General features: G+C 41.2%; 1 protein-coding gene across 9 annotated transcripts in view; it reads right to left on the bottom strand.

Annotated features, from left to right (window-relative positions):
- Positions 1–25,560, bottom strand: part of SHQ1 (SHQ1, H/ACA ribonucleoprotein assembly factor) — a 92,097-nt gene that overhangs the window by 17,405 nt on the left and 49,132 nt on the right. For 7 of the 9 annotated variants that reach the window (XM_057706044.1, XM_057706046.1, XM_057706045.1 and 4 more), the window contains one exon: positions 18,683–18,803. In XM_057706044.1, coding sequence (XP_057562027.1) covers positions 18,683–18,803 — 121 coding nt within the window. Of the gene's footprint in view, positions 1–17,580; positions 17,661–18,682; positions 18,804–21,242; positions 21,866–25,560 lie in introns of those variants that run through there. The other 2 variants (XM_057706049.1, XM_057706051.1) reach the window with 2 other exon arrangements.

The following is a 25,560-nucleotide window of genomic DNA, read 5'->3' as shown; positions in this document are numbered from 1 at the left end:
GTGTGGGATCTGGCTTTATTCTTCCTTTGTAGCCAGTCCACTTCTTCCTGGCTGGAACCTCCAGCTTGCTGAACTTAGTACAATACTCACATCGACTCCTTGTTCCCAGTCCTAAAAGCCACGTGGATGTCAATTCCCACGTGGCTGTTTCTAATCTCCAGATGGTGTATCCACACCTAGACAACTGCTTCTCTTACCATCCTCCGGCTGAGCCTGATATCCAACCTATGCTGTCCCATGTTCAAGGAAAATGACAACAGGCTATCTTATTTCTAAAAAGGAAGACCCAGAGGTTTAGTAAAAAGAGAGAAAAGTTCTGGCCAAGCCAGACTTTTATAGTATTTCATACTATAAATATAAGCTAGATAAAACTACTTACGCTCAGCCTCCAAGGAAACAAGGGTACAGATGACAGCAGAGCCACGCCCTGGGTATGGGTGGCAGATGGGGCATTAAAGGCACAATTAATTCTCCTTTAAGGACTGAGCAAGCCACTCTGTTGAAGTCTACACAGTTGCAGGTTGGAAGGAACGTGACAGATAACTGAGCACAGGGTTGTCCAGCAGAGCTTCACATAGTAATGATGGACACGTTCTAGATCTGTACTACTCAACACAGTAGCCACGAGTCACACGTGGCAACTGAGCACTTGACATGTCCAGAGTGACTGAGGAACCGAATCCTAAAACTTATTTTAATTAATTTACACTAAAATAGCCTCAGGTGGCTATGAGTACAAAATCGGACCACAAAGATCGAACAGAAAGCCCTAATTTTTTGTGACAAAGATGAGGCCTAGACAAAGCTAAGACCACAGGCCTACCACAAGCCCGGAGCGCTAATATTCCACACTGGCACCAGACTGGAGGGTTTCTGAACTGCTTTCGTATGCGTGAGCCAGTGTGACCGTTTCCTCTGCCACGTGGGCTAATAAGCAGGTACGCGTGACTCTCCACACTTCACCAGTGCTCACAGGCCTACATGTGCCTGATGCCAGAGGGTAAATCCAGGGGAAGGCCAGGGCTTCTAACACGCAACCTGCTGTGTGCTGGTTCCCACGGAAGCAGTGACACCATCTGGGTCCTCAGAGGGCTTATTACCTACGTGAAACAAGATGCTGGAAGACCACACTGGCCAGGAGAACCACTGAAGAATCCTTCCTGTGTTGCGGGATTGAATCTTCGACAAAACATTTATGCAAATTAAGTCTTCTAGGATACTTGTGTTAGGACGGGAACTACAATTTATTCTCTATTTCAAGGTAGTGACCATGACTCTCAAAAACTAGTTTGTTGGACATCTCTTTAAAATCCTATGTTAACTTTAGCATCAAGACATACTGGCAAAAACTCTGCTATAATTAGAACTGAAGAGCTGCCAAAATGTCCAATCAGATCCAAATTACTATCTACGAAAATTACTGATTACTAAAAATAAGAATAAAAAAGTGGTTCCAAGATATCATTTGACTAAATACAGAAGTACAATTGAAACCCCCCAGTTAGATGGCTGTGAGAACCAAACCTGCAGGCTGAACAGCATTTCGTGTTCCTACAAGCACTGGATGCAAAAGCCTAATTATGGTTCGATTCAAACGATGTTATCAAAACGCCTCCTGCGTAAGGCAAGGGATGTAAGTGCTTTCCTCCTTTCATTCCTTGTCTGGGGATCCGGGTGGGTTTTTTCTTGGAGCCACCTCACTCCAAAGAGAAGAATCCAGCCCCACCAGGAGCACTTGACAAAAAAGCAGGGACGACTGTCAGAGGGGAGTGCGGGGCCAGGCTTTGATCGCAGCTGCGGCTCCCACCTGCTTGAAAAGGCAGCCGCGGGCACGCGGTGCTTCCTCCCCTTGCTCAAAAACACAAGGCATCGGCAGAGATACGCTGACAGGGAAAACATTACACAAATTGCTGACCCTGCTGCAGGCAGAGAAGAGCTGCCTCTGCTCGGCTTTGATTTTCAGGAGCCGAGCCCTGAGGGGAGAGGTGGGTGGACTTTCTTCTTTCCCGGAGCTCCCCGTGGCAAGGTGCGTGCAGCCAGAGCCTGGAGGAATACCAAGTGCAGAAGAAAGGGAAAGAAGGAAATAAACAAAACAAGAACCCGGGCTAAACTAAGCCGTGGCGGAGAGCTGCCATCCGCAGCCAAGAGGAAAGATCACATCCCTAGTGAAAAGCAACTCGGGTTTTACAGGTGTTTTGCGAAACCGGCACGGAGCCGAGGCTCTGACTGTGATCTCTGTCGTGCTGCTGTCCTGCTGAGCGAGGCCGATAAGCAGGTGCCCGAGGTCTTCCTCGCCTTTTCTACTCCAGCTGTTCAGTGTGTGTCCGAAGGATAGAACAGAGCGCACCTGCCCGTGTCCAGGAGTGGAGCTGGAAACGGAGCAACGCACAACCAGCAGTGTTATCCTTGACACACACACACACTGTTCTCAACTTCATAAGCAGACTATTTGCTTCTTAAGTCATCCACAGTTTGCCTTTTTAAAAACAGGGTTTAAAATGAGCCCCCAGGTTGACTGGCGTGCGCCCCACCTGTCTGCGTTCAGCTTCCGAAACTGAGTTCACGATAACGTGGCCACTGCTGCCACCCAGGTGCCACCCTGCCTGGGGGCCCGAGATCTGCAGGGCACCTTCCTAGCCCGAGCAGCGTAGCAAAGCCTGGCTCCTGCGTGCGTGGAGCTTGCAGTTTGGCAGGAAGAAAGGACAGAGTCCTCCGAGCCAGTCTCAGAGCCCGTATCCCTGAGGCCAAGGTCACCAACTCTGCTGCCCTCCGCAGCCACCAGATGGCGTTGCACGGGAGGGGCGGCGGTCTGTGCAGAATGGAGCCCACCTGTCCCACACAATGGAGACAGCTGGCCTTGGCTCGGGCCGATTGTCACCACGTGCGGTTGCGGGCTCAGCAACTGCCAGAACTTCCGTTAGTTCAAGAGCAGCTATAAATCCAGGCTTTGACAGAAAATCTTCCAATTTTTAAGTGCTGACAACCAATTTGAAGTTTTTGAAAACTCGCTGAGAACCATTAGTGACCCAAGGGCCACTAGCTCTCAACTCTCACATTGGGCAGGCTTAGCTGCATTTCCCCAAGGCTCTAACATATTCTACATACCCCAGCACGTACCCACTACACCAGCAAGACCAGCTTACCGCTGCTCTCACTCCCAGCACAACCGTCTTTAACGTCGGGGACTTGTCTCCAGTTGTGTTCCTGTCTGTACGTCTCCCTCCTCTCTCTCTGTGCCTGGTCAGACCCCACCCATCTTTAGTTTCCAGGTCAAGACCCCTAACTCCACTCAGCCCTGTAGACCACTCCAAGTTCCCTCTTCTCTGAATTGTTATCTTTCTTACAGCTGTATCACTGGCAATGAGGTGAGGATTCACTCCACAATCCTCTGATTCTGTCATTTGCATATCTTACCTCCCCAGCTAAATGCTCAATAACAGGAACCACACTGGAATTTTGTCAAGAGAGACAGAGCATGCAGTGTTCATGCAGAAGGAGGGTTAATGTTCTGGAAGATAACAGGGGACTGACTGACCAGAGCAAGGTGGTTAGGAGCTCAGGTTCTGAAGACAAGCAGCCCTGGGTTTCCTCATCTCTTTGAGCCTCAGTTCCCATAACTGTCACCTGGGGCTACAATGAAATGGGGACATAACTCACATCATATAGAGCCTGTGAGATTAAGATGATGAAGGTAAAGCACTTAGCACAACGCCTGGCATGCAGTAAGCCATTCTTATTATCATGGACCAATTGCCTGATTCAGCCAATGTCACCGTTAAGCAAGCAATGCATCAATGGAGGAACTTTCTTGTTTGCAAACCATTAATTGACTACTTACTCTGTGCTAATGTGCTCTAAGCATACTGCATGTGTCAGCTCATCTAATTTGCCTAATTCTACCTATTTTGTGGATAGCTGAGGTACAGAAAGTTTGAATGACTTGTTCAAGGCCGTACAGATCTGAAGCCAGCCAACTGGCCCAACTGGCTCCCATACTCTTAACCACGACACTCGATGGCCTCACTACATTCTAATGGGACAACTTTTTGACCTCAACCTTTTCAAATGGAAAACAGGATTTGGCTTTGTGGACCATGGCTTAAGATGACAGAATGATCAGGGCTTGGTTTGGACCAGACTGTATCTCAGAAGTTTCAAGAAGAAGCAATTTGCTTCTCTGTCAATTTGACCAAGGGCAATCTGTTCAATAAAATGAGAATAACGAAGAACAGAGAAGAAGGCCCGGGAAGTACCATAAAATTATAGCTATCATCATGGAAGGCAAAAACTGTGACACAGAATACTACTAACAGAAAAGGCATCCTGCTGATCATAGAAAAAACTGGAGAGGGAATGAGAACAATGTTTCTAGCCTCCAACATCCACACAGAAGACAGGAAAGGCAAATGCATCTTGCTTAACTTTCAGAAGGTGAAGAAGGAAACTGATGAAACCATGAACCCAAAACAGTGAACCCCAAACCCATGAACTGTGAGCATTAGGAGATGAAACGGCATCCCCAGGAGCTGGCATGGGTTCATGAAAATGGATGTCATCCCTTGAACTGGTCCGTGCCTGGGAGCCCTGGACAAAGACTGTGCCTGGGTTTTAGGAAGGCAAATGACAGTCTCCCATGGCTTCTTTATGGGTGAAATACAGAACATGGGGTGTATGGTTATAAAGCTGACTGGACTCATATTTGACCTTACAGGTAAGATTAATACCAACTTTAAGGAAGGGATCTAGTGGAGGAGTAAATAGTTTTTAAGTCAGACTTCTTCATTCAACATGTATTCACTGTCCTAAGTGAAAACATAGAACATTCATTCTAATTCCTTAAGGGTAGAGGCCTTCCTAATTCCTCTTCAGTTCCCCAGTCCCTCATCCTGTGCTTTGCACACAGAAGCAGCTCCAAAAATGATTACTTATTGGATCTCAGGAGTCAAGTTTACAAAGAGTGCTGTGAAAGGAAAAAGATCAGGAAATACCTGGGATGACAGATTCTCGTTCCAAAAAGGTTAAAGCAGGTAGATGGGACAAAAATCAAATCCGACAAGGGAAAAACCAGGGAACAAAGTTCTTCAATAGCTGATACAAGAGAAATTATAATTATAATTAATTAACAATAGCTGATACAAATTATAATTAATTAACAGTGTCTGAGACAAAAATCTTAAGGGTTAGGATTAATGGTAAACTAACAATAAGCAGTGTATTGAGGTTTCCAACTATAAGCAAATGAGCTCCCAGACCATATTAACACAGGAATGGTGATAAAAAATGAGAGCAACAGCTCCTTTCTACTTTCTGGCCAAACACGGAGGATTATATTTAACCCAAAGGATACTTTAAAAGGGTACTGACCCAAAAAGGAAGGAGGGGAGGCAGTGACAAAGTACAGTTTACCATTTAAAAAGAGACCAGGAAGGGCAAAGGAGTAAGAATTTGGACCTGTAAGAACCATTTAAAGGCAGAAGAGGCTAATCTAGAAGAGTGTAATAGCAATCCTCTAGATGGATTAAAACAGATATTTGAAGAGAGAGTGGACTTTTTCTATATGGGTCCAGAATTAAAACGAATGTGAAAAAACTAGATTATTTCAGGGACTTCCCTGCTGGCGCAGTGGTTAAGAATCCGCCTGCCAATGCAGGGGACACAGGTTTGATCCCTGGGCCAGGAAGATCCCACATGTCGCAGAGCAGCTAAACCCATGTCCCACAACTACTGAGCTTGTGCTCTAGAGCCTGCAAGCCACAACTACTGAGCCCACGTGCCGCAGTTACTGAAGCCCACATGCCTAGAGCCCATGCTCCACAACAAGAGAAACCACTGCAATAAGAAGTCCGCGTACTGCAACAAAGAGTAGTAGCCCCTGCTTACCACAACTAGAGAAAGCCCGTGCAAAGCAATGAAGACCCAATGCAGCCCCAACACAGCCCATCAATCAATCAATCAATAATAAAATAAATCTTAAAAAAAAAAAAAAGTAGATTTCAGTCCAATGCAAAGAACTTTCAAACAATCTAAGAATAGAACCAGTCCCCTCCCCCATCAGTCTCTCAACATCCAGCACACCAAGGACTAGAAACGGTCCCTGGTTCACGCCAAGGAGTAGAAATCACATGCTGCCGACAGTGCACAGGGAACAGACCCACAAAGTAAAGGCTAGCAAAGGTTCCAGACATCTCAGCTCTGTGACTGGCGGAATTACAACGGTCATCACCATGACAAGGAAGTGATGCCAGCATTAGCTTCAAGCCTTACAATGGAGAGATGACTTTGTTGGCATCATTAGAGAAAGCTTCAGGCAAAACGTAACATTTCTGGTAGAGAAAATGGAATTACAGAGGCAATGAAGAGCTGAAGCTTATGGCCAATTTGGAAAAAGGTGAGTGTATCTGTTTGGCAGGAGAGAGAGAGTATGCCCCATCAGCAGGAGTGAGGGAAGACGCAGAAAAGATGAGGAAGAGGAGGTAAAGGGTCTTGAACCCAGCTCAGGCATTTATTTAGGCTTTTATCCTTGAAAGGGGGAATTGTGGAGAACTGCTGAGCAGGACAGCCATGATCAACGTGGCATTTCAGGATGACAGGACTGGCATTGTTGCTGGAAAAAAGACAGGGAGTGAGACTCTGGGGGCAAGGAAAACAGAGGACACTCTGGCAGGAAATGAGAAAATACAGGCCTGAATTAAAGGAAAGGTAGTGAGACCAAAAAGAGGAATTTAAGTGAAAGAAGTTAGGGAGAATTAAAAAGACCTGCTGGACTGATCTAGTGTGGAGCTGGGAGTCAGAGACAGACACACACGAATCAGGGAACCCAGACATGCCAACTTACCTAATGGTAAGACTGGAAACTCCCAAAACATCTAAAGTTACAACTGGTTTCCAAACTACTGATCCATCACAACTTTATAATGAATGTTCAGTACTTTCCAGGTACAAAAAATATAAGATTTTGTAGTTATCTCTGAATCTGAAACCAGTCACCAAAAGTTTATTGAAACAATGTTCACAAAAATTACCTCCTCAAGGAAAGAAAGAAAATATGCCAGGTAAATACTAACCAAAAGAAAGCTGGGATCTCCGTATTAATATCAGACCAAATAGACTGTAAGGTAAAAAAGCATTATCAGTTAAAAAAAAAAAAAAAAGCATTATCAGTGATAAAAGACCACTATGTAATAAACACTGCAATTCGTCAGAGAGATATAACTGGGAGACATAATATTAGTTATTAAAAACTAGTAACATGAAATAACATGCCTCAAATTATAAAGTAAAAATTGACCACAGGGCAACAGAAAGAAATTGACAAGACTACCAACACAGTAAGACATTTTCACATGTGCCTTTCAATCTAAAAATTGATAGATGAAACAGATAAAATAAATCAGTAAGTATATTAAAAACTCCAACAGCCCAACCGACAACTTTCAACCAACGGACAGACATACAAATCAACAGGAAACAATTAGAGCATATACCTTACTTTCAGGCTTCAAAATTTAAGAAAGTGATCACATGCTAGGCATAAAATTAATCTCGATAAATTAAATTCTCTGACAGAAATGCAATGAAGTTTGAAATCAATAACAAAGACATTACATAAAAAACCCACACACTTGGAGAAACATACTTCTAAACACTTCATGAGGAAAATCAGGAAATATTTGGAATAGAATAGTAACGAAAATTCAGTACATTTCAAAACCTGTAAGATGCACACAAAGCAGGTATTAGAAGTAAAATTTATACTCTTTTTTTTGGGGGGGTGTACACCAAGTTCAGTCATCTGTTTTTATACACATATCCCCGTATTCCCTCCCTCCCTCGACACCCCCCCACCCTCCCCATCCCAGTCCTCTAAGGCATCATCCATCCTCGAGTTGAACTCCCTTTGTTATACAGCAACTTCCCACTGGCTACCTATTTTACAGTTGGTAGTATATATATGTCTATGCTACTCTCTCAAAATTTATACTCTTAAATAAAGAAAGGCCCAAAGTTAATCTAAGCATCTACATAAGAAATCAGGAAATAAAGTATAACAAACTTCCCAAAATAGAAGGAATAAAATGACAAAGGTAAAAGCAAAAAGTAAAAAAATAGAAGACAGGCAAAAATAGAGGATCAAGAGAATAAAATATTGGTTCTTTGACAAACTAATCAAATATATTCTCTTGCAAGATTAATCAAAAAAAGAACAAAAACAAGAAAGCACAAATACATAGGAAAGTAAAATAAGAAATTTATAGATGCTGTAGAGAAAAAAAACAGATAAGAGGAAACAAGAACTTTGTTAGAAAGTTTTGAAAATTTAGATGAAAGGGACAAAATTCTAGAAAAACATAATCTCTCAAAAATGCCTCAAGGAGAAATAGAGTACTAGAATAGTTGTAGACCAACTGGAAAATCTGAATAAACAGTTAAAAAAAAATCTCAAAAATAAAAAAGTCAAGGTGGCTTCTGGGGTGTATTTTACTGAAAATTCAAGGATGAGATCATTTCAGTCTTACATAAGCTATTTCAGAGAATAGAGAAGGCAGTATCCCTCAACTCATGTTATCAGGCTGGCATAATCTTGATAACAAATGTAGAAAAAGATAGTACAAGAGTGGAAAATCATAGGCCAACCTCCTTCCCTTCCCGTCCTTCTCCCTCTCTTTCCTTCTTGGCCTCTGTTTTTCTCTCTTGCACATGCAATACACACACACACACACACACACACACACACACACACACACACACAGAGTTAGCAAACCAAATTCAGTATCATTATTTAAATACTGCCTCATAATTAAGATAGGTTCATCCCAGGAAGGCAAGGCCTAATTTAAGTTAGAAATCTTATAAATGCCATTCATTACATTAACAGGTTAAAGGAGAAGACCCTTAAGATCATCTCAAAAGATGAGGGAAATATGCAATAAAATTTGATCACCATTTGGGGTTGAAACTCTTGGCAAACTACAAATAACGGGAACCTTTCTTAACTTGATATGGGCTATCTACAAAATCCTGCAGCAAATGTCATACTTAATGGTGAATTGTTGAGAGCTTTCCCTAAAAGATAAAGAGCGGGATAGGGAAGCATGCTACCACCATATCTATTCAGTGTGTTACTAGAGGGTCTAGTCAGTACAATATGATGAAGAAGCATAAAAAAAAGGAAGAAGAAATAAAAGATATAAAGATTGGAAAAGAAGAAACCTAACTGCTATTATCCGCATTGCTATTACTGCCTACATCGAAAACCGGGGGGAATCTGTACATAGTTAATAACAGAGTTTCGCAAGGTAGCTGGATAGAAAAATCCATATAAAAAAGTGAATTACATTTGTATATATAATACTTCAGACAGGAGTTTGAAAATAAGATTTTTTTAAAAAATACCATTTACAATAGCAATGCAAAAACCAAAGCAATAAATCTAGCAAAAGATATATAGTTTTTATGGAGCAATTATAAAATTTTATTAAAAGACATTAAAGAAAACTTCAGAGAGTTACATCATGTTATTGCAAAGAGATTAAATGTTTTAGTCTCCCCAAACTGATTAACAGATTCAAAGCAATTCCAATCAAAGTGTTATTCATGGAACCTGACAAGATGCTTCTAAGATACAAAACTGCAGGAATTAAGAAAGTATGGCATTGGCACATGATAGGCAAGTAAGTCGGTGAAACTGAAGAGACAACGCAGAAACAGATCCCTGTATATACGTAAACTTGATGTATGACAGAGTGAGCGCTGCAGGATGCATGGGGAAAGGATGGACAATTTAATAAATGAGGCTGGGATAAGGTTATCCATATGGGGAAAAAAATCAAACTAGATCCCCTATCCCATAAAATACACAAAAATCAGTTCCAGGTGGACTAAAGACTTAGATGCTAAACCCAAAAGAATAAAAATTTTAGAAGATACTATATGAGAATATCTTTATGACAAGCAAATCAAAAAACTTCCTTAAACAAGAAACAAAAAGCATACCCATAAAGGAACATACTGATAAATTCTACAACATTAAAATTAAAAACTTCTGTTTATATAGACACTACAAGGAGACTGGAAGATAAACTACAACCTGGAGGGAAACGTTTGCAACATATTTAATCAATAAAGGACTAGTATCTAGAATACCAGAGAAACCTAAAAATCAAAAAGAAAAACACAGCCCTAATAAAAAGTAGGCAACACAACAATACTCTCTAAAGCTCTATTTATAATTTTCCCAGCTTCTATTTATTCAGGAAAGTAGTCAGAGCAGGAAATGGGACCAAATGATTACGATCAATCTCATCACCTTCACAACATGCTGTGAATGTAATTAATCCTCTATTTATTTAGGGGACTTCACACCCCTTACATTAAGGCAGCAACTCCCTGCTGGCTCCGGTTAAGATAATTATGTTATAACAAGGATTGGGTTTCAATCATATTTGGCAGAAGAAAAAGGAAATTGTACTTGAAGTTGTCAGTTTTTTTAAAAAGCTTTCTTGTGACTCCATTCAAAGGATGCTCTTGACAAAGCTCTCCTTAAGCAGAGCACTTTCTAAGTACGATAACCACACATATGCCACATTAATCAATGTAAGCCTCTTCCCTGAATGAGACGTGAAGACCGTCCAAGCACAGGGAAAATTCTATCTGAAGCAGAGAACGCCAGTTTACAAAACCTGACTACATCAATCCCCACCTGAACTCACTTGATCCTGTGGGTCTCCTCCACTGAGAATCCTCCCAAGACCTTTGACATGCCAAAAGTACTTGAGAACAAGGAGGTGAAGGAAAATACCAATTTGCTCACACAGTAGCTAATTATACTCGGTGAAAAGCCCAGGATCCAGCAAGCCAAAACCAAGGATTTGAGAAGTCTGGAGCCAAGTGTCCGGAAACAAAATGAATAAGGGCAGAGACAAAAACCAAACACAGCCGCCCAACCATAGCTCTTGAATGGGCCTGACACACACAAGCCTCTACCTAGAGAAAAATGCAGGCACGTTCCAGGCTGGGAGCTGCCTAGCCACTCCTGCACGTTTGTATCTTTTTTACAAGAACCTGTATATTCACACTTTCTCCTCTCATGTCCTCCACCTTTAGAAAATTAATATGAAAATGTAAAGCCTTGCTCGCTTTATTTTTACAAACCTTCTCTATTTTTATTAATGTAGCAAAATCACATGCCCCCAGTACAGACAGAAGTAAAAATGACAAATGAATTACGTTTCCAAATTTCTAAACATTCTCCCATCTGCCAAACCTATTTTTTTCGAGGTCTAGATTAGAATGTTTGTATGTACTAAGCCCCTCAGGTATCTTAATATATCTCAATTATATTTCATTGCCTTTCAATAGCATTCAAGCTCTTGGAAAAACAGAATGTGCAAGAAACGGAGCTTTACTGATTTGAGTTCCAGTCCTTAGTAAAAACGAAACAAAATGTGGTATCCTGAAATAGGAAAAAGACATGAAGTTAAAAACTAGGAAAATCTAAATGAATCTATGGACCTGAGCTACTAATAATGTATCAATAATGGTTCATTAATTGTGACAAATTACCAGACCAATGTAAGAAGTTAATAATAGGGGAAACTGAGTGTGGGCTATCTGGCAACTCTGTACCATCTTCACAATTTTTCTGTAAATCTAAAACTATCTCAAAATAAAAAGGTTACCTTTAAAAAAAAAAAAGGAGGGGCTTCCCTGGTGGTGCAGTGGTTAAGAATCCACCTGCTAATGCAGAGGACACGGGTTTGAGCCCTAGTCCAGGAAAGATCCCACATGTCGCGGAGCAACTAAGCCCGTGCGCCACAACTACTGAGCCTGAGTCCCACAGCTACTGAAGCTCGTGTGCCCAGAGCCCGTGTTCTGCAACAAGAGAAGCCACTGCAATGAGAAGCCCGCGCACCACAACGAAGAGGAGCCCCCACTCGCTGCAACTAGAGAAAGCCTGCACGCAGCAACAAAGACCCAGCACAGCCAATATAAACAAATACATTTATTTAAAAAAAGAGTATAGATATTACACATTAAAAAAAAAAACCACAAGCAAAAACAATAACAACAAAAAGCTCCACAAAACTTGAACATTCAGATAAAGAATTCTTTGGCTAGTTTTCTCAATGTGTATAAGTTACACAGAGTATTCGTATCTTTACAAAGGGTTATTTTGGCCTGAAATCTTTCGGAACATTCGTAATCCCATGATTTATTGGCATATTTCTTGTTAGAGAAGTCTAATGAAGAGCAGCCGTCCCCAGTGGGCATTGCTGAACTACTGGTGATAAGGTGAAGAACCATTAAGTAAATCCTTTCTATATGAAACCACACTGTAGGGCTACAGTGAATGGATACTGGCATGTACTAATCTTTTCTTATGGAGATAAAACCCACTTCCAGCCAGGATGAATTTGTGGATTTAATTAAAAATAAACAGTAAAACTGAGGAGGAACCTGACAGGCCAGAATAAGCACCTTACCAAGAATGATTTCAATTCCACGGAGGTTTAACTTGTTGGAAATTCTCCACAATTGTTTCTTGAAATTTCTACATGCTAATCATTAGCAGCTAATGTAACACTTAACGTTGTACCATTTGTCAGAGAACTAACTTCGCCTGCAGAAGTGACACCACCTAGAGTGCCTGATTAGCATTTGGTAGGCCTGAATGGAACAGACCTCTGAAATCAGCCTCCGCACTGTATTTTTATCACAAGTATCAGTGACACCGGCAGTGGTAGGTGTCAGGGCTCTCCCCTGGCTATGTCTCAGAATGGTGTCATGCAACTACAGCAGCGTCCTCTTAAGGGGTCTGTGTGCCCCACATGCACCCTTCTCTGAGAAAGACCACTCACTAGTGACAAAGTGGGCCCTGGTACCATGTGTGTACCGCTTCAGGGGGCACCCCTGCCCCATGCCCACTGTGACCAAGGCAACTAGACCAGGAAAAAACACTGACCCACACTGGGCCAACCACATTTTCCCTCCCTTGGAATCATAAACAAGGGACTCTAGGGCATCTCTACTGAAACTAGGCACATGGAAACTCAGAGCAGTGGAAGAGCCACATCTCCTCCACATGCATCAAGGGAGAAGGGCAGCAGGGACTTGCAGAAAGACGCAGCACGAGGGACCACACGTCACCAGAAAGTTAAGCCCACTGCTGCACTTCGTGCCTTGAGCTCACAGGGCCCGGCTGTACTCCCAGCACCTGGGTTCCAGAAGATAACCTGTAGCCTCCTAATACAGTCCCCATTTTTACTATAAAAGTCCAACTGGGTTTCCCCTACGTAACCAAGAGTTTTCTAAGTCAAAAATATTGCTAGTCTCCAGCACACCAGAGGGAGAAATAAGGGTTTCAGATCTGGCCCTGTTACTGACACATCATGACCCCAGGTTAACTGCAGACGCTCTTATTCCATAATAAAGGGAAAACTAAAGGACAGATAAAACTGCGATCCACTCATGTCCATTCTTGCCCTTCCAACGCACTGGAGCTACAACCAGGAAATCTGTTCTCTGTGTCGCTTACATGTCTGACTTGTCTACCCCTCTGCGTGACGCTGTTTTGCCAGCCTGGAAGGCATCCACGCCCGATTATGATTATACTCATATGTGTAACAGCCCTGTGCAACCAGATACCACTTTTTATGTTTTGCTATTAATTCATATTCCGTTTTTCTTCAACTCTTCTCCACATGTCTTTTCCCGCTGTGATCCCGATGTCCCGCCCGTTTCTTTATGGACACTCCTGAGAGACCGCAGCTCAACATTTCTAAACCTGAGTTCCTCATCTTCCCTCCCCCTCGCTTCTCTTCCAACCCACACCCTCTCCAACATGATTTAATTTCAGCAAATGCACCTCCGAAGACCCAATTTACCGGCCAAGTCAAAATCCAGATCTCACCTTTGACTCCTCCCCTTCTCACTCTCCCGAGATCTAGTCCTTATTAAGCCCTGTCTTGTCTATCCCTTAAACCTGACCACCAGTCTCCCCAGCTCTCACTGCCCTGGCTCAGGCTACAACCGCCTTTTGCCGAGATCGCTCACCTTTCAGTCTTGAGTCTGAGCTCCGCCCCCACCCCAATTCATTCCCCACAATGTGACCTGATGGACCTTCCCAGAATCTAAATCTCACCACGTCACTCACACAGACACTCCATTGCTTAAACTCTTCAGTTGCTCCACACTCTCCCAGGACAAACTTCAAACATCTTCAAGTGGCCAAGGCTCTACGTGAACTCTCCAGCCTCATTTCTTTCCTCTCATTCCTGTACCGAGATCCAACCACCATGAGCGTTCAAGCTCCCTAAAAGGGCCATATTCCTCCATCCCTACTGTCTGAAATACTTTCCACCCTTGCTTCCCCATCTGCATCTGGTCACCCCCTACTGAACTTTCAGCTCTCAGCTTCAACTCTTCCTCCCAGAAGTGGTTTCCTATACCCCAAGACAAGGCATGTGGCCTCCTAGATGCTTCCATAGTACCCATACTTCCCCACTGCAGCCACTATCAGGTTACAGCATAAAAATTTTCCTTCTATCTGTGTTCCCCGCTAGAAGATCAGCTTCAAGGTGTTGTGTCCCTTGTTCACCAGAGTATCCCCATCACTGTCTCAGTACCTGGCAGAGAAGGGCTCAATAATCAGTGGTTGAAAAAAATAAATAATTCCACTTTTACACTCAATGCTGATGTTTTACCTCTGCGTATATCACCCCAACTCCCACAGCTTTTGGCAGATAAATCAGGAACAAGAAAAAGCCAAAAGGAAGAGATCTACACTGTCCTCAGGAACATAACCCTATCCCCTACCAAAGCACATACACAGAGGAAGCAACCAAAGCAGCATGAAGTAACGGTAAGGTCCTAAGTTTTGTAAAATTTTAAGATTTCAGTGCAGAAATGGCTTGGGTTCATTCACAATTGAGGAAACTGAGGTCCAGGATTTATGAAATAAAACAAAACTAATGATGGAGTTGTTTCCCTCTACAAACCTTGCACATAAATGTCCAAAGGGTTGCAAAATAAAATTTCATTTTGGGGGGGAAGAATGAGAAAAAGCAGTGAAAAAACAAATGCACCAAGAGTATTAATCAGTTTAAACCATCTATTAGTTCAATGTAAAAAGGTTCAGTGTTTCAAAGACATATTTTTCCCCCCACAACTACCTACCTTAAAAAACTATAGTAGAGAAAACAAAGATACAGAACCTTCGTGACAAGCTCAGACTTGTACTAAAGTTAGCTGAGATTTAGATTTTAATTTCTTTCTTTAAAAAAATAGAAAAAAAATAGACAACCAAAAATTTTCCATGCAGAAAAACAAAATAATACCATATCTTATTCTGTGTCATTTCAAAATATACCTGCATTAAAACCATACAGTATCAAATTTTCTTCAGTGGGCATACATTTCTTATATAACAAGGAACCAATTAGTTATCTTTTAAAACTACTATGCTATGGATATTACGCTATAAAGAAAAATGATTTATAGTGTACTATTATAAGTATTAAACAAGTTACAAAATATGTGCAATATTTCCACTGGCTCAAAAATGCCCTGGAAAATAACTAGAGAAAATATGAAAATACTAACACTGGGTGCATTAGATGAAGTGATGGAGTGACTTGCTAAGGTCTTACAGTCAATGAACATATTTTACAGCACAAGCTTTTCCACCCCAGCTTACGCCAAAGGGTGTAAAACGCTAAACTTTCAGTAGGTCAGAACTACCAGTGCTACCAGTAAGTATAGCCCACTAGGAAAGAAATCAGGGGAAGGGCGAAATCCTATATTGAATGTAGCTAAAAATTTCAATAAAAATAAGTTAGAGCTGATTTACAGTTTGGTTTAAAAAAAAAGAAAGAAAGAAATGCTCCTTCAACTGCCTCTACTAGGTACCATTCAATACAACTAAAATTTACTGTGCTCACAAGGGACTGTAATGGCCCAGACAGCTGCTCACTCACAGGGACTTTAAAATTTTAGAGGGAGAAAGAGATATGTACCTAAATTACTACAATGAGAGGCAGACACCACATGTGCCAAGTGACCTCTAAACCAAATGATATGGGAACATCCTGGAGGAAGACAGATAAATCCTTAATCCCTCTTCCTATAGGAAGAGCTCTCTACAGGAAGGGCTCCCCCACCCCACCCCCCACCCATACCATAGGCAGAGACAACTGCTTGTCTAGGTGGCATATCTGGAAAAACATGAAATGTGGAGCCAGAAGACCTGAGACTATCACAGACCTATCTCTTAAAAGCTACATGACCTCAAGCAAACCACTTCCGCATGCTGACACCCAGGGTGTATTTGCTGCAGGGGCCGCCACACTGGAAACTTCCAGTGAAGCTTACACTGAAGGATGGCAGGGAGCACTCCTTTTCAGGAAAACAATGTACAGAGTCTACAACTCGAAATAAAAATGCAGGAGCTTCAGTTTTTAAGATCTACATATGTGTTCTACAAGACACAGATATCACAAGGAAAACTAACTAAGAAGCACTAAAGCAAAACTTACAATAATTGTTGCCCTGACTTCATTAATTCAGCATAAGAATGACTGTGCTACCCACATTCCAGTAAGTTTTGGCCAAAGTAAATGTCTGACAGTAAAAACGGAACACTAGTCAGAATTCAGCACTTGTTTGGTATGTCAAAATTTTATAAAGTTATTATTAAAATCAAAAGCATCAAATAGAGACTAAGGAAAATGCAGAACTATTTTAATACACAAAAATAAGGTGGTACATTTCGCTAACAAACTGTATGGGAAAAATAAAATAGGTGAAAAGTAAGGAAAAAATTAGTTATGGAAATTATGGACATTCACCACAGTATTATTAATTCTTAATTAATCAAGAAAGTTCACAGTAAAGATGATGCTGGAAAGCTCAATTATGTTATGCTTGAAAATTTAAGCATGAAATTAGAAAATTTAATTAAAATTAGGTTCTTTTACTCCAAGGGGGAAGACAAAATAGCTGGGCTAGACTAGAGTTAAAATGTAGTACACAAAGTAAAAACAACACAGCCTATTTAGGGAAAGGAAAGTTACAGTCAAATTGGTAAAGTTGAAAACAATTTTTCTAAAGTAATTTGAGGAGGTCCTGCTGGTTTCTCTCTTCTATCTCACTCTCCAATACATTAACATCTTTTTAAAAATTACTATTATCATAACAATGACTAGGAACCTAAGAATGTCCTTTCATTTCCTGCAACTTAAAACCAAGGGGAAAAATTTTTTTTTAAGCAAAAGAAAGTCCTATTAATCCCCACATCAACTTGAGGGCATACACTCTCCTACTTCAATGAAATACGATCTTCTCCCTAGTCAATAAAGAATGCCACAAACAGAGCAAGGAGGCACGCACAGAAATGGGATCCTAGGACAAACCTCAATGCTCATTACATGCTTATAAAATCCTCACCCTGAAAGAAGAAAGAAAAACCTAAACCCTCACAAATAGACTATTTCAATTTCATTTTATTATGAAAACAACAGGAAATGGCAGCAGGGTATTTGATAAGCTCAATTAGCAGGAGGATCAAATGAAGTGATGACATACCATTATGACCTCAGGGGTTAAAGATGCAATTTTCCATCTGGCGAAATCTAGATTTCCAGCCCGAATGCTGACACCACCTGCTGTAAGTTATTAGGCGTTATCCTGAGTAGTCCCTAAGCTCTCTGCTTACAACAGGTATAGCCTCAAGTTTTTTTCCTTATTTCACTCTGCAATATAATTGCTTCCCCATGAACAGAAATCAAAAATAAATTCTATATAACGGCTCACTCAAAACAGGCATTTAAAGCCATCCTAAAGCATTCATTTACCAATCACAGTAATAGTAAAAATATCACGATCATTTTTCTTCTAAGCCACAAATGATATTGTGCCTTCATTTTCTATAACACCTAAGAATTATTCCAATCAAAGACTCTCTTTGTATGTTCTCAATTCACAGTCTCTTACTACCAAAATGGATATTTTGGGCATGCCTGATAAGAATCAGGCCTGTAGAATGCCCTTTACAAAATGAAAATTCACTACATTTTAAAACTTGATATGCTTCCTTGAGTGAGGCAATGGCAAACAATTAAGTACTGTTTTACAAACCAAGTTCAAGGAGCCCATTTGTGAGTGTTCAGACCCTTAGATACATTTTATTAGGCTCTGAAGGTTGTTGTTCTTATAATCTGAATAAAGGATTTCGTAGGCCAGTGATTAGCCAAAGAGGGCACAGCTCTCACTGTGATTAGATTTGATTAGGTTTGTATCCTGTGATGTTTACACATATGCTTGCACACACACTCACATTCACACCCTACTGTAAGTAAAATATAGACACAGGTTCAGATAGATCAGCCTTGAGATTCCACTGAGGAAAATCAATAGCATAACAATGAATAGTCACAACTGTCTGTTTTAACCCTTATTTTCCAGGCTGTGCCCATTTTTTTCCAGTAAAATTAACCTTTTCATCATCTGCACCTCCTACCTAAGCAACTTCACCAAGTTCCCCGTGTTGATCCAGTACATCTCAAGTATTTGGCAGCTGTACCGGTTTCTCCCTCACTGAAACATCCTCCAGGTTATTTCATTTTCTTCCTCCTGGTATAGGTATTCCAGAAGTGGGAGCATGTTAAATTCGTAACTCAAAACTTACTTGGCTTTCTGAATCCACACACAGTAGTCTGAGATGTAGAGATCGTTTAGAATGTAAGCTGGGTCGTTTTCCCGAAAAATTTTGTGAATATCCAGTAGACACTTTAAAACCACACTTTTACCTGAAGGAAATTGAAAAAAAAAAAAAAAAATCATCCTCAAGAAAAAAAAGTCTGATTTTTTTTTAACTGAGAAATTCACATACTGAGGGCATAATATATTTATAGCCGCTCAGAGTTTTAACCATTTTGTGAATTTTTTCATATTCTTTTATTGCAGGAAATTGTATCAGTACTATTTAGTCCAAACCTCTTTCTTTCTTTCTTTCTTTCCTTAAGAACTATGAAAAAATCTTTATACTCTATTGTTATAGCTGATTAATTGTGGTTCCATAAAAATAACATAAAACATGAGTAGGGGGCTTCCTAGGTGGCACAGTGGCTGAGAATCTGCCTGCCAAAGCAGGGGACATGGTTCGAGCCCTGGTCAGGAAGATCCCACATGCCGTGGAGCAACTAAGCCCATGCGCCACAACTACTGAGCCTGTGCTTTACAGCCCATGAGCCACAACTATTGAGCCCATGTGCTGCAACTACTGAAGCCCATGTGCCTAGAGCCCCTGCTCCGCAACAAGAGAAGCCACGGCAATGAGGAGCCCACTCACCACAACGAAGAGTAGCCCCCACTCACTGCAACTAAAAAGAAAGCCCACGCACAGCAAAAAAAGACCCAACACAGCCAATAAATTAATTAATTAATTTTAAAAAATGAGTAGGTACCTTAAATGACAGCAAGTTTTCCTAAGTAAATGAATATTTAATTGCATCAGAACTTTAATTAGATAATGTGCTTGTAATTAAAGCTTTGAAAATACCATGAAAATTATATTTTAGTTTTCAAATGTCTCTATTTCCTACATGAACATTTTTTGTCAAGGAATTATCTAGTCTGAACTTAAATTTTTTCACCTTAAAGAAGGGAAGAAAACTCAGACTGAAAACTAAAATACCATAGCCCTACTTGAAAAACAAGCTGACAAAATCACTTGGGGAAAAAAGCCATCAAGTACTGAAGCCTTGTTCAACCTAATTACTTCCTCCTGGTTGTTAAATGAACCTAATTTTAATCCAAATCCGAGCCTACAAAAGGAACGTTTCACAACTCAACAATTCCCTAGGTGTTCCAAACTTCGAGACAGTCCCTGAAATTTATTAACTATAAGGCAAATTATTAAATCTACAGTAGTACCACTTCCTTTGATCTGTGAAATACAACGTTTTCAGTTTTGCTGTTTTATTCTTATCTTTATAGTCCTAAAACGTGAAAATGCTGTCTATTGATTTCATGAATAGACACTGGATGTGCTTTCATCGACATTTCCCACCTGATTTTCAGATATGATAAAAGGACCATGAGCTACCTAATGACGTGGCAAGCTGCCAAAACTGCTGCCACTAAATTTTTAACACAATTAACACTAGAAAGTGAGCTTGAAAAGAGCGGGGACTTCTGTGATATTTAGTTGTCAATCCCCATATACCTAGAACCTTGTAACAGCAGATTTTTAAGTATTTTAAGAATGAATGAATGAATGGCACAGTAATCACATGCTTAAACCCTGGCAACTTCTTCCACCCCACAGCCTCACACACCAGGCCCCGATGACTTTTCCCTGGAAATGCCTCTTTCCCCACCACTCCCCGACCACCCATCCTCACTCACGGCTAGATTATCAATTCTTCCGTGTCCCGTCGATCGCACACTCTCTCCCGCCGAGCTCCCTGACACACAAGCGGATGCAGTGCTGTCGTCAAGGGCCGCCCTGCACTCGCTTTCACGGCTCTGTGGACCTGCCCATGGTCCGCTGCTCAACTGGTTCCCCACAACCGGCACGGCTTTGCTTCTCCGTTCCGCCTAGCGGGGTCCTAGCCTGCCTTCGCGGCCCGGCTCAAGCCTCCATCCTGCAGGAAGCCTACACTGACTTCCCTAGTCATCAGAGCTCTTGACAAAGCCCAGCAAAGCAGAGGAGTGACAAGGAAACGCGGCTGATTCTCCCATGACCCCCCTTGCTCATTTCACAGAAGGAGAAACTGAGGCTCAAGGACCGTAAGATGCTCACAGTGCCACGGAGTGGAGGGCCCAGGAGCCAAATTCTGAACTTACTCCAGAAGCTCCCCGCTGTGCTATGCTACCTATGTGTTTTTGGCCCATTCGGTCTACGTCACATTTCTGTTATTCGAATCAAGTAAGTTCAAAACAGGGGCATGTCTTTTTCAAAAATGTTCACTATTTATGTGGCTTCCTCACATGCAGAGTCAAAGAATGCCAATAAACCCTCCGTCGCTCAGTGGGTTAAAAGAAATAAATATTTAGAAGGCCTGAAACTACATTTGGTTAAGTCAAGGTCTTCGTGTCTTATCAAAGCGGCCCAGGGTAACTATCTAATGAGCATGTGGGCACCTCCCCCCCATGCCCCCGCAGCCCTATTTTAATTATAAAGTAGGTAATCTTGAAGGCAGAGTTTGATGACAGGGGAGAATACAATCAAAACTCACAAAACTGATGAAGTCAAGTTAGCCATGTTATCCAAACAGAAAAAAAAGCAAGGGAGAATTAACTAAACTGAGAATTTCTGGAACAGTTTAAACTGCAACAGAGAAGAAAATGTCAGGGCAAGCATACGCCAATTTCCTACTTTCTCTCTTGTTCGTGGGGAGGGGGACAAGGGGTTTTATGACAACTACTAACTTAAAGTTTTAAAAGTCAACCATAGGTCTTTATCCAAAAAATAAACTATTCACTTCAAGCTTGCATAAGCACCTCTACACAGTGACCCCCCACAGTACTGCCTCTCAAGGTGACATGCCTTACTAATATAAGCAGGTTAATAGAAAATGCAGAATTTGGAGCTGAAGAAAAGGGGTAGCTATGCCAGCTTGCAGGATGGCGTGAAAAGGAGCAGAGGTGGGACTTAAAATGGGGTGGGCTGAGGGAACAACAGAAAAAGACCATTTAGGTGGAGCAGATGGTTCCAGTAGGAAAACAGAGTACACAGGTGAGTCTGGCAGAAGTGAGGCTGTGACAAGGAGGAGGAGATGAACGCAGTCAGGCAGGACAGCGGGGACAGGACCCAAAGGCAGGTGCGGGCAGTAGTGATACAAGACGCTACACGCCAGAGATTTTTCTGAAAAAGAGTATGGAATTAGAGTCACATATTTAATAAGAATCCACTGCAACTATTACGTAATGAAATTATAAGACCTCTTTTCTACTTGCTGGATGGGATGCTGCCCAACTCATGAACTGCTGAGTGAAGCCAATTAAATCTTTAAATTAAAAAAAAAAAAAAAAAAAAAAGATTTCCCAGCTTCATTTAGCAGAAGGTGAGGCTGCCCCTTGCTAAGGGCCCCAGGAGCATTTAAATCTGTCAGTTATCACTAAAGAATAATAACAATACAACATCCAGAGTAATCCATTTTTAAAATTTAAAGTGAGGCTACATTGTACTAGCATGTTTTGATCCCTATTTTCTCAAAAAAAAAAAAAAAAAGACAAATACACATGGAAAAAACCCTTAAACATAAATACAACCAAATGATATTAACAGTATTCGTCTCTACAGTCACTGAACATATGTGAGCGCCTGACATGTGCCTGGCATTGTTTCACACGTGGGGTTACAGCCGTTTATTCTTCTTTACACTTGCCCCATATTCGAAATTCTCCACAATAAACATTTGTTTGTTTAACAAAAAGTTAGACATATCTGACCATATAGCTAACTCTTGAAATATTGACAAATGTTAAAATTGTAAATTCCTATTTCAATTTTCTTTACCTTGTATTTTTGAACAACTAAGAAGCAATATTTAGATCAGGTGATTCTAGAAAATCACATGTGAGGCAGTCTCAAAAAGGAAAGTTATGCACGCTTCAAAAGATTGTGTTTTCATTGTAAGTCTTATTCCAACTATTTTTGCAGTGTGCTGTGTAACAAATCAGGTAAAAGACAACTAAGCTACTGTCAGCTGACACTCTAGAACAAAGAACACATTAAAACCATCCTGCCCCCAGCAATGTGTACTGTAATTCCAAGGACATACTTGATCTCATGTATTCCCACTAAATCACCATAGATGATTACAACATCACAGCCAAGAAGTTTAGGAAGCCTGCAGCTTTTTTTTTTCTCTCTCCTTTTTTCTTTTTTACATCTCTCTTGCACTGACTGCTCCTTCTCTCAGGCTGCCAACCATTTATCCAACAGCTATCAGCAAAGGAAAGAGCTGGCCCTCCTCCAGGCTGTCACACAGCCAGAGGCTAGAAGGGGACTCGATGTACCTGCCTGCTGTGGGACTGTATCCAGTCGTAGACTTGTCACACATTGTATGGGCCTAAAAAACTGCTCAGGCCTAAATCCAAGAGAATCGTCTGCTCAAAGGCACTGCAGGAAAGTGACCGTTTTCCGCCAGTTCGCTGCCTGGTCCAGAGCAGGAAAAAGCAGGTACCTCTCTGCACAGTAACCACGGTAACTATTTCACTGCAGACATGCAATAGCAGGCCTCTCCAAAGAGTTAGGGATTGTCTGTGCTCAACCTGGTCCTCACTGAAGCCAACCCTAGCCATGGAGGAAAGGCTTCTGACACCAAGATCTCTACAAGAGAGTTTAAAACCAGTGAAAGCAGTTTAAAACTAGTAACCTGGTATATAAATGACAAGGGCCATGAATGTTTTACCTCAGGGAAAATGACTGTCTAATGACAACACAGAAACATAATGACAATGTTTAAAAAAAGAAAAAAGGATGACAGTAACACGCAGATGAGCAGTGAACAGTATTTAACACACTCTCTGGCTATGCATTCTCCAGCTTTCCTTTAAAGGGAACGTAAACTAAGAACAATGTGCTTTCCTGTTCCGGACAGATGTGGCATCTTAGGTTAATATATGTTAAACCAGAGACAAGACTGAGCTGTTCTAAATTAGAATCCATTGGCTACTTGAAATCTTCCTATTAGCTGAACAGGTTTGGCCATAATCACTCACTGACAGACCAGCTCATGGTTGAAGGCTCTTAAGAAATGGCTCCCATCGCTAGGAGATTAGAAGCATAGTGGATGTTTTCACTGGCTAAAAGCCAGTAAAAAAAAAAATAATAATATAAATTGCTAACTCTATATAGTAAAAGTTGAATTTCTTTTCAACTCTTGGTACATTATAGCTATGACATGGCTGTGAGTATCTAGTTCTGTCCTTTATTTTTTTTATTTTTTATTTTTTTTAGTTCTCTCCTTTAAAGTTTTGCGCCGTACAAGATAAGAAGCCAAACAGAGTAAAGGGAAAAGAGGTGGTTATTCAAAACACCTGGAGGAAAGCACTGCCTGGTCTTTATTTGTAAAATCATCTCAAAATGAAAGCCAACACGGCTATCATCTTCAAATGCGTAACTGAGTACATATCTGGCTAGAATTCTGGGATTTTTGATGAGACCACATTATCAGGAGGGATAATTTATGAATTATTCTTAACATTAATTTTCAGAGATCATTTGACCATAAAAAGGGATGACAGAAGAAGTGTGTCAAATTAATCAAAATTAAGAGAATCAAAGCGTGGTAATTTGCTTCGATATCGGGCCCTGTTAGGAAGTAGCATGAAGTCAAGTTCCTAACAATTAACACAAACACGCATTAAATTTAACTTTATGAAAGCTTCTCAGTCTGTTTAGTATTTTTATCCTCAACTTCCTCAGACGCCATTTAAGCGCTTACATTTTTGAGTTGTAATAAGAAACATACTGGAAGCAATGTTAGTTATTATTTTGAGTACAAATCCACAGTCCTAAATCAATTTTTATATTCTTTTTTGTTATTAAAATTACATATATTATCTGTATAGCCACAAACAAAATTCACACAAAGCAAATACACACTTCATAAATGATCCCTTTGCCTGGAATGTACAACCCTTAACCCAAACCTAATTCACCATCAAGTCTCAAAACGGGCAATAATTCCTTAAGAAGTGGCTTCCCCCACCCCACCCCCACCCCCGACCCAAGCTGGTTTGGGTCCTTCCATAATGCCCGCCACACTGTCTGTTCTGGTAGTTAATAGCCACCCACTTCCGCTGCATCAAGTACTCTCCATACACTGCATCATTGAACCCTACTAGGCTGGTGCTTTCTTGCTCCTTTCATAAATGAGGAAACTGAGGTGCAATGTAATGAAGGAGCTGGCCAAGACCACAGCTAGGAAGCAACACTCAGGATGAAATAGGTACGACTGCCTCCCAGCCTACATAATACGTAGTGTCACTACTGATCACCTTGTGTGGCAACTTCCTTGGCAGGAAAGAACACAGCTTCTCACGTGTCTTCCCGGGTCTAGAACAACGTCTGGCAGACTGCAGGATCCTGATTGGTAAAGGCCGGTTGTTAATGTAGCCTGGAGCACACAGAACCTAAGTTTAAAAGCACCTGGTCAAACTGCTCTGTTAACATGTATACTAGTTATAACACCTTCGTGATCTGTACATTGAAGCCACGGCGTGATGACAAATGTGGGGTATACAATGTGTCTGCTTTCCCTTTTTATTTCTATTCCCTGACAAGAAAAGGATGTAGCTGTGCCAACTTTCTTCTATCACCACACCACCACAAATTCAAATATTGAATTTAACCCAAGGCTGCTTTTTGCCTTTTCTGCTCTAACAATCCCTGCCAGATTTGCTGGTTTGAAAGGACAGCCTTGACATTCACTCTTTCCTCCTCCTTAAGTCACCTGTCAAAGCAGTGGTTGTGTCAGTTTAGAAATACATGGCCAGATGTCATCAAAATTACATAATGGCAGCATGACTAATTTCCATTTCTTTAGACAG

This window comes from Hippopotamus amphibius, chromosome 13 (genome assembly GCF_030028045.1).
Source record: "Hippopotamus amphibius kiboko isolate mHipAmp2 chromosome 13, mHipAmp2.hap2, whole genome shotgun sequence".
NCBI lineage: Eukaryota > Metazoa > Chordata > Mammalia > Artiodactyla > Hippopotamidae > Hippopotamus > Hippopotamus amphibius.
The sequence above is the reverse complement of the archived record's forward strand: the minus strand, read 5'-3'. Positions and strand labels throughout refer to the sequence as shown.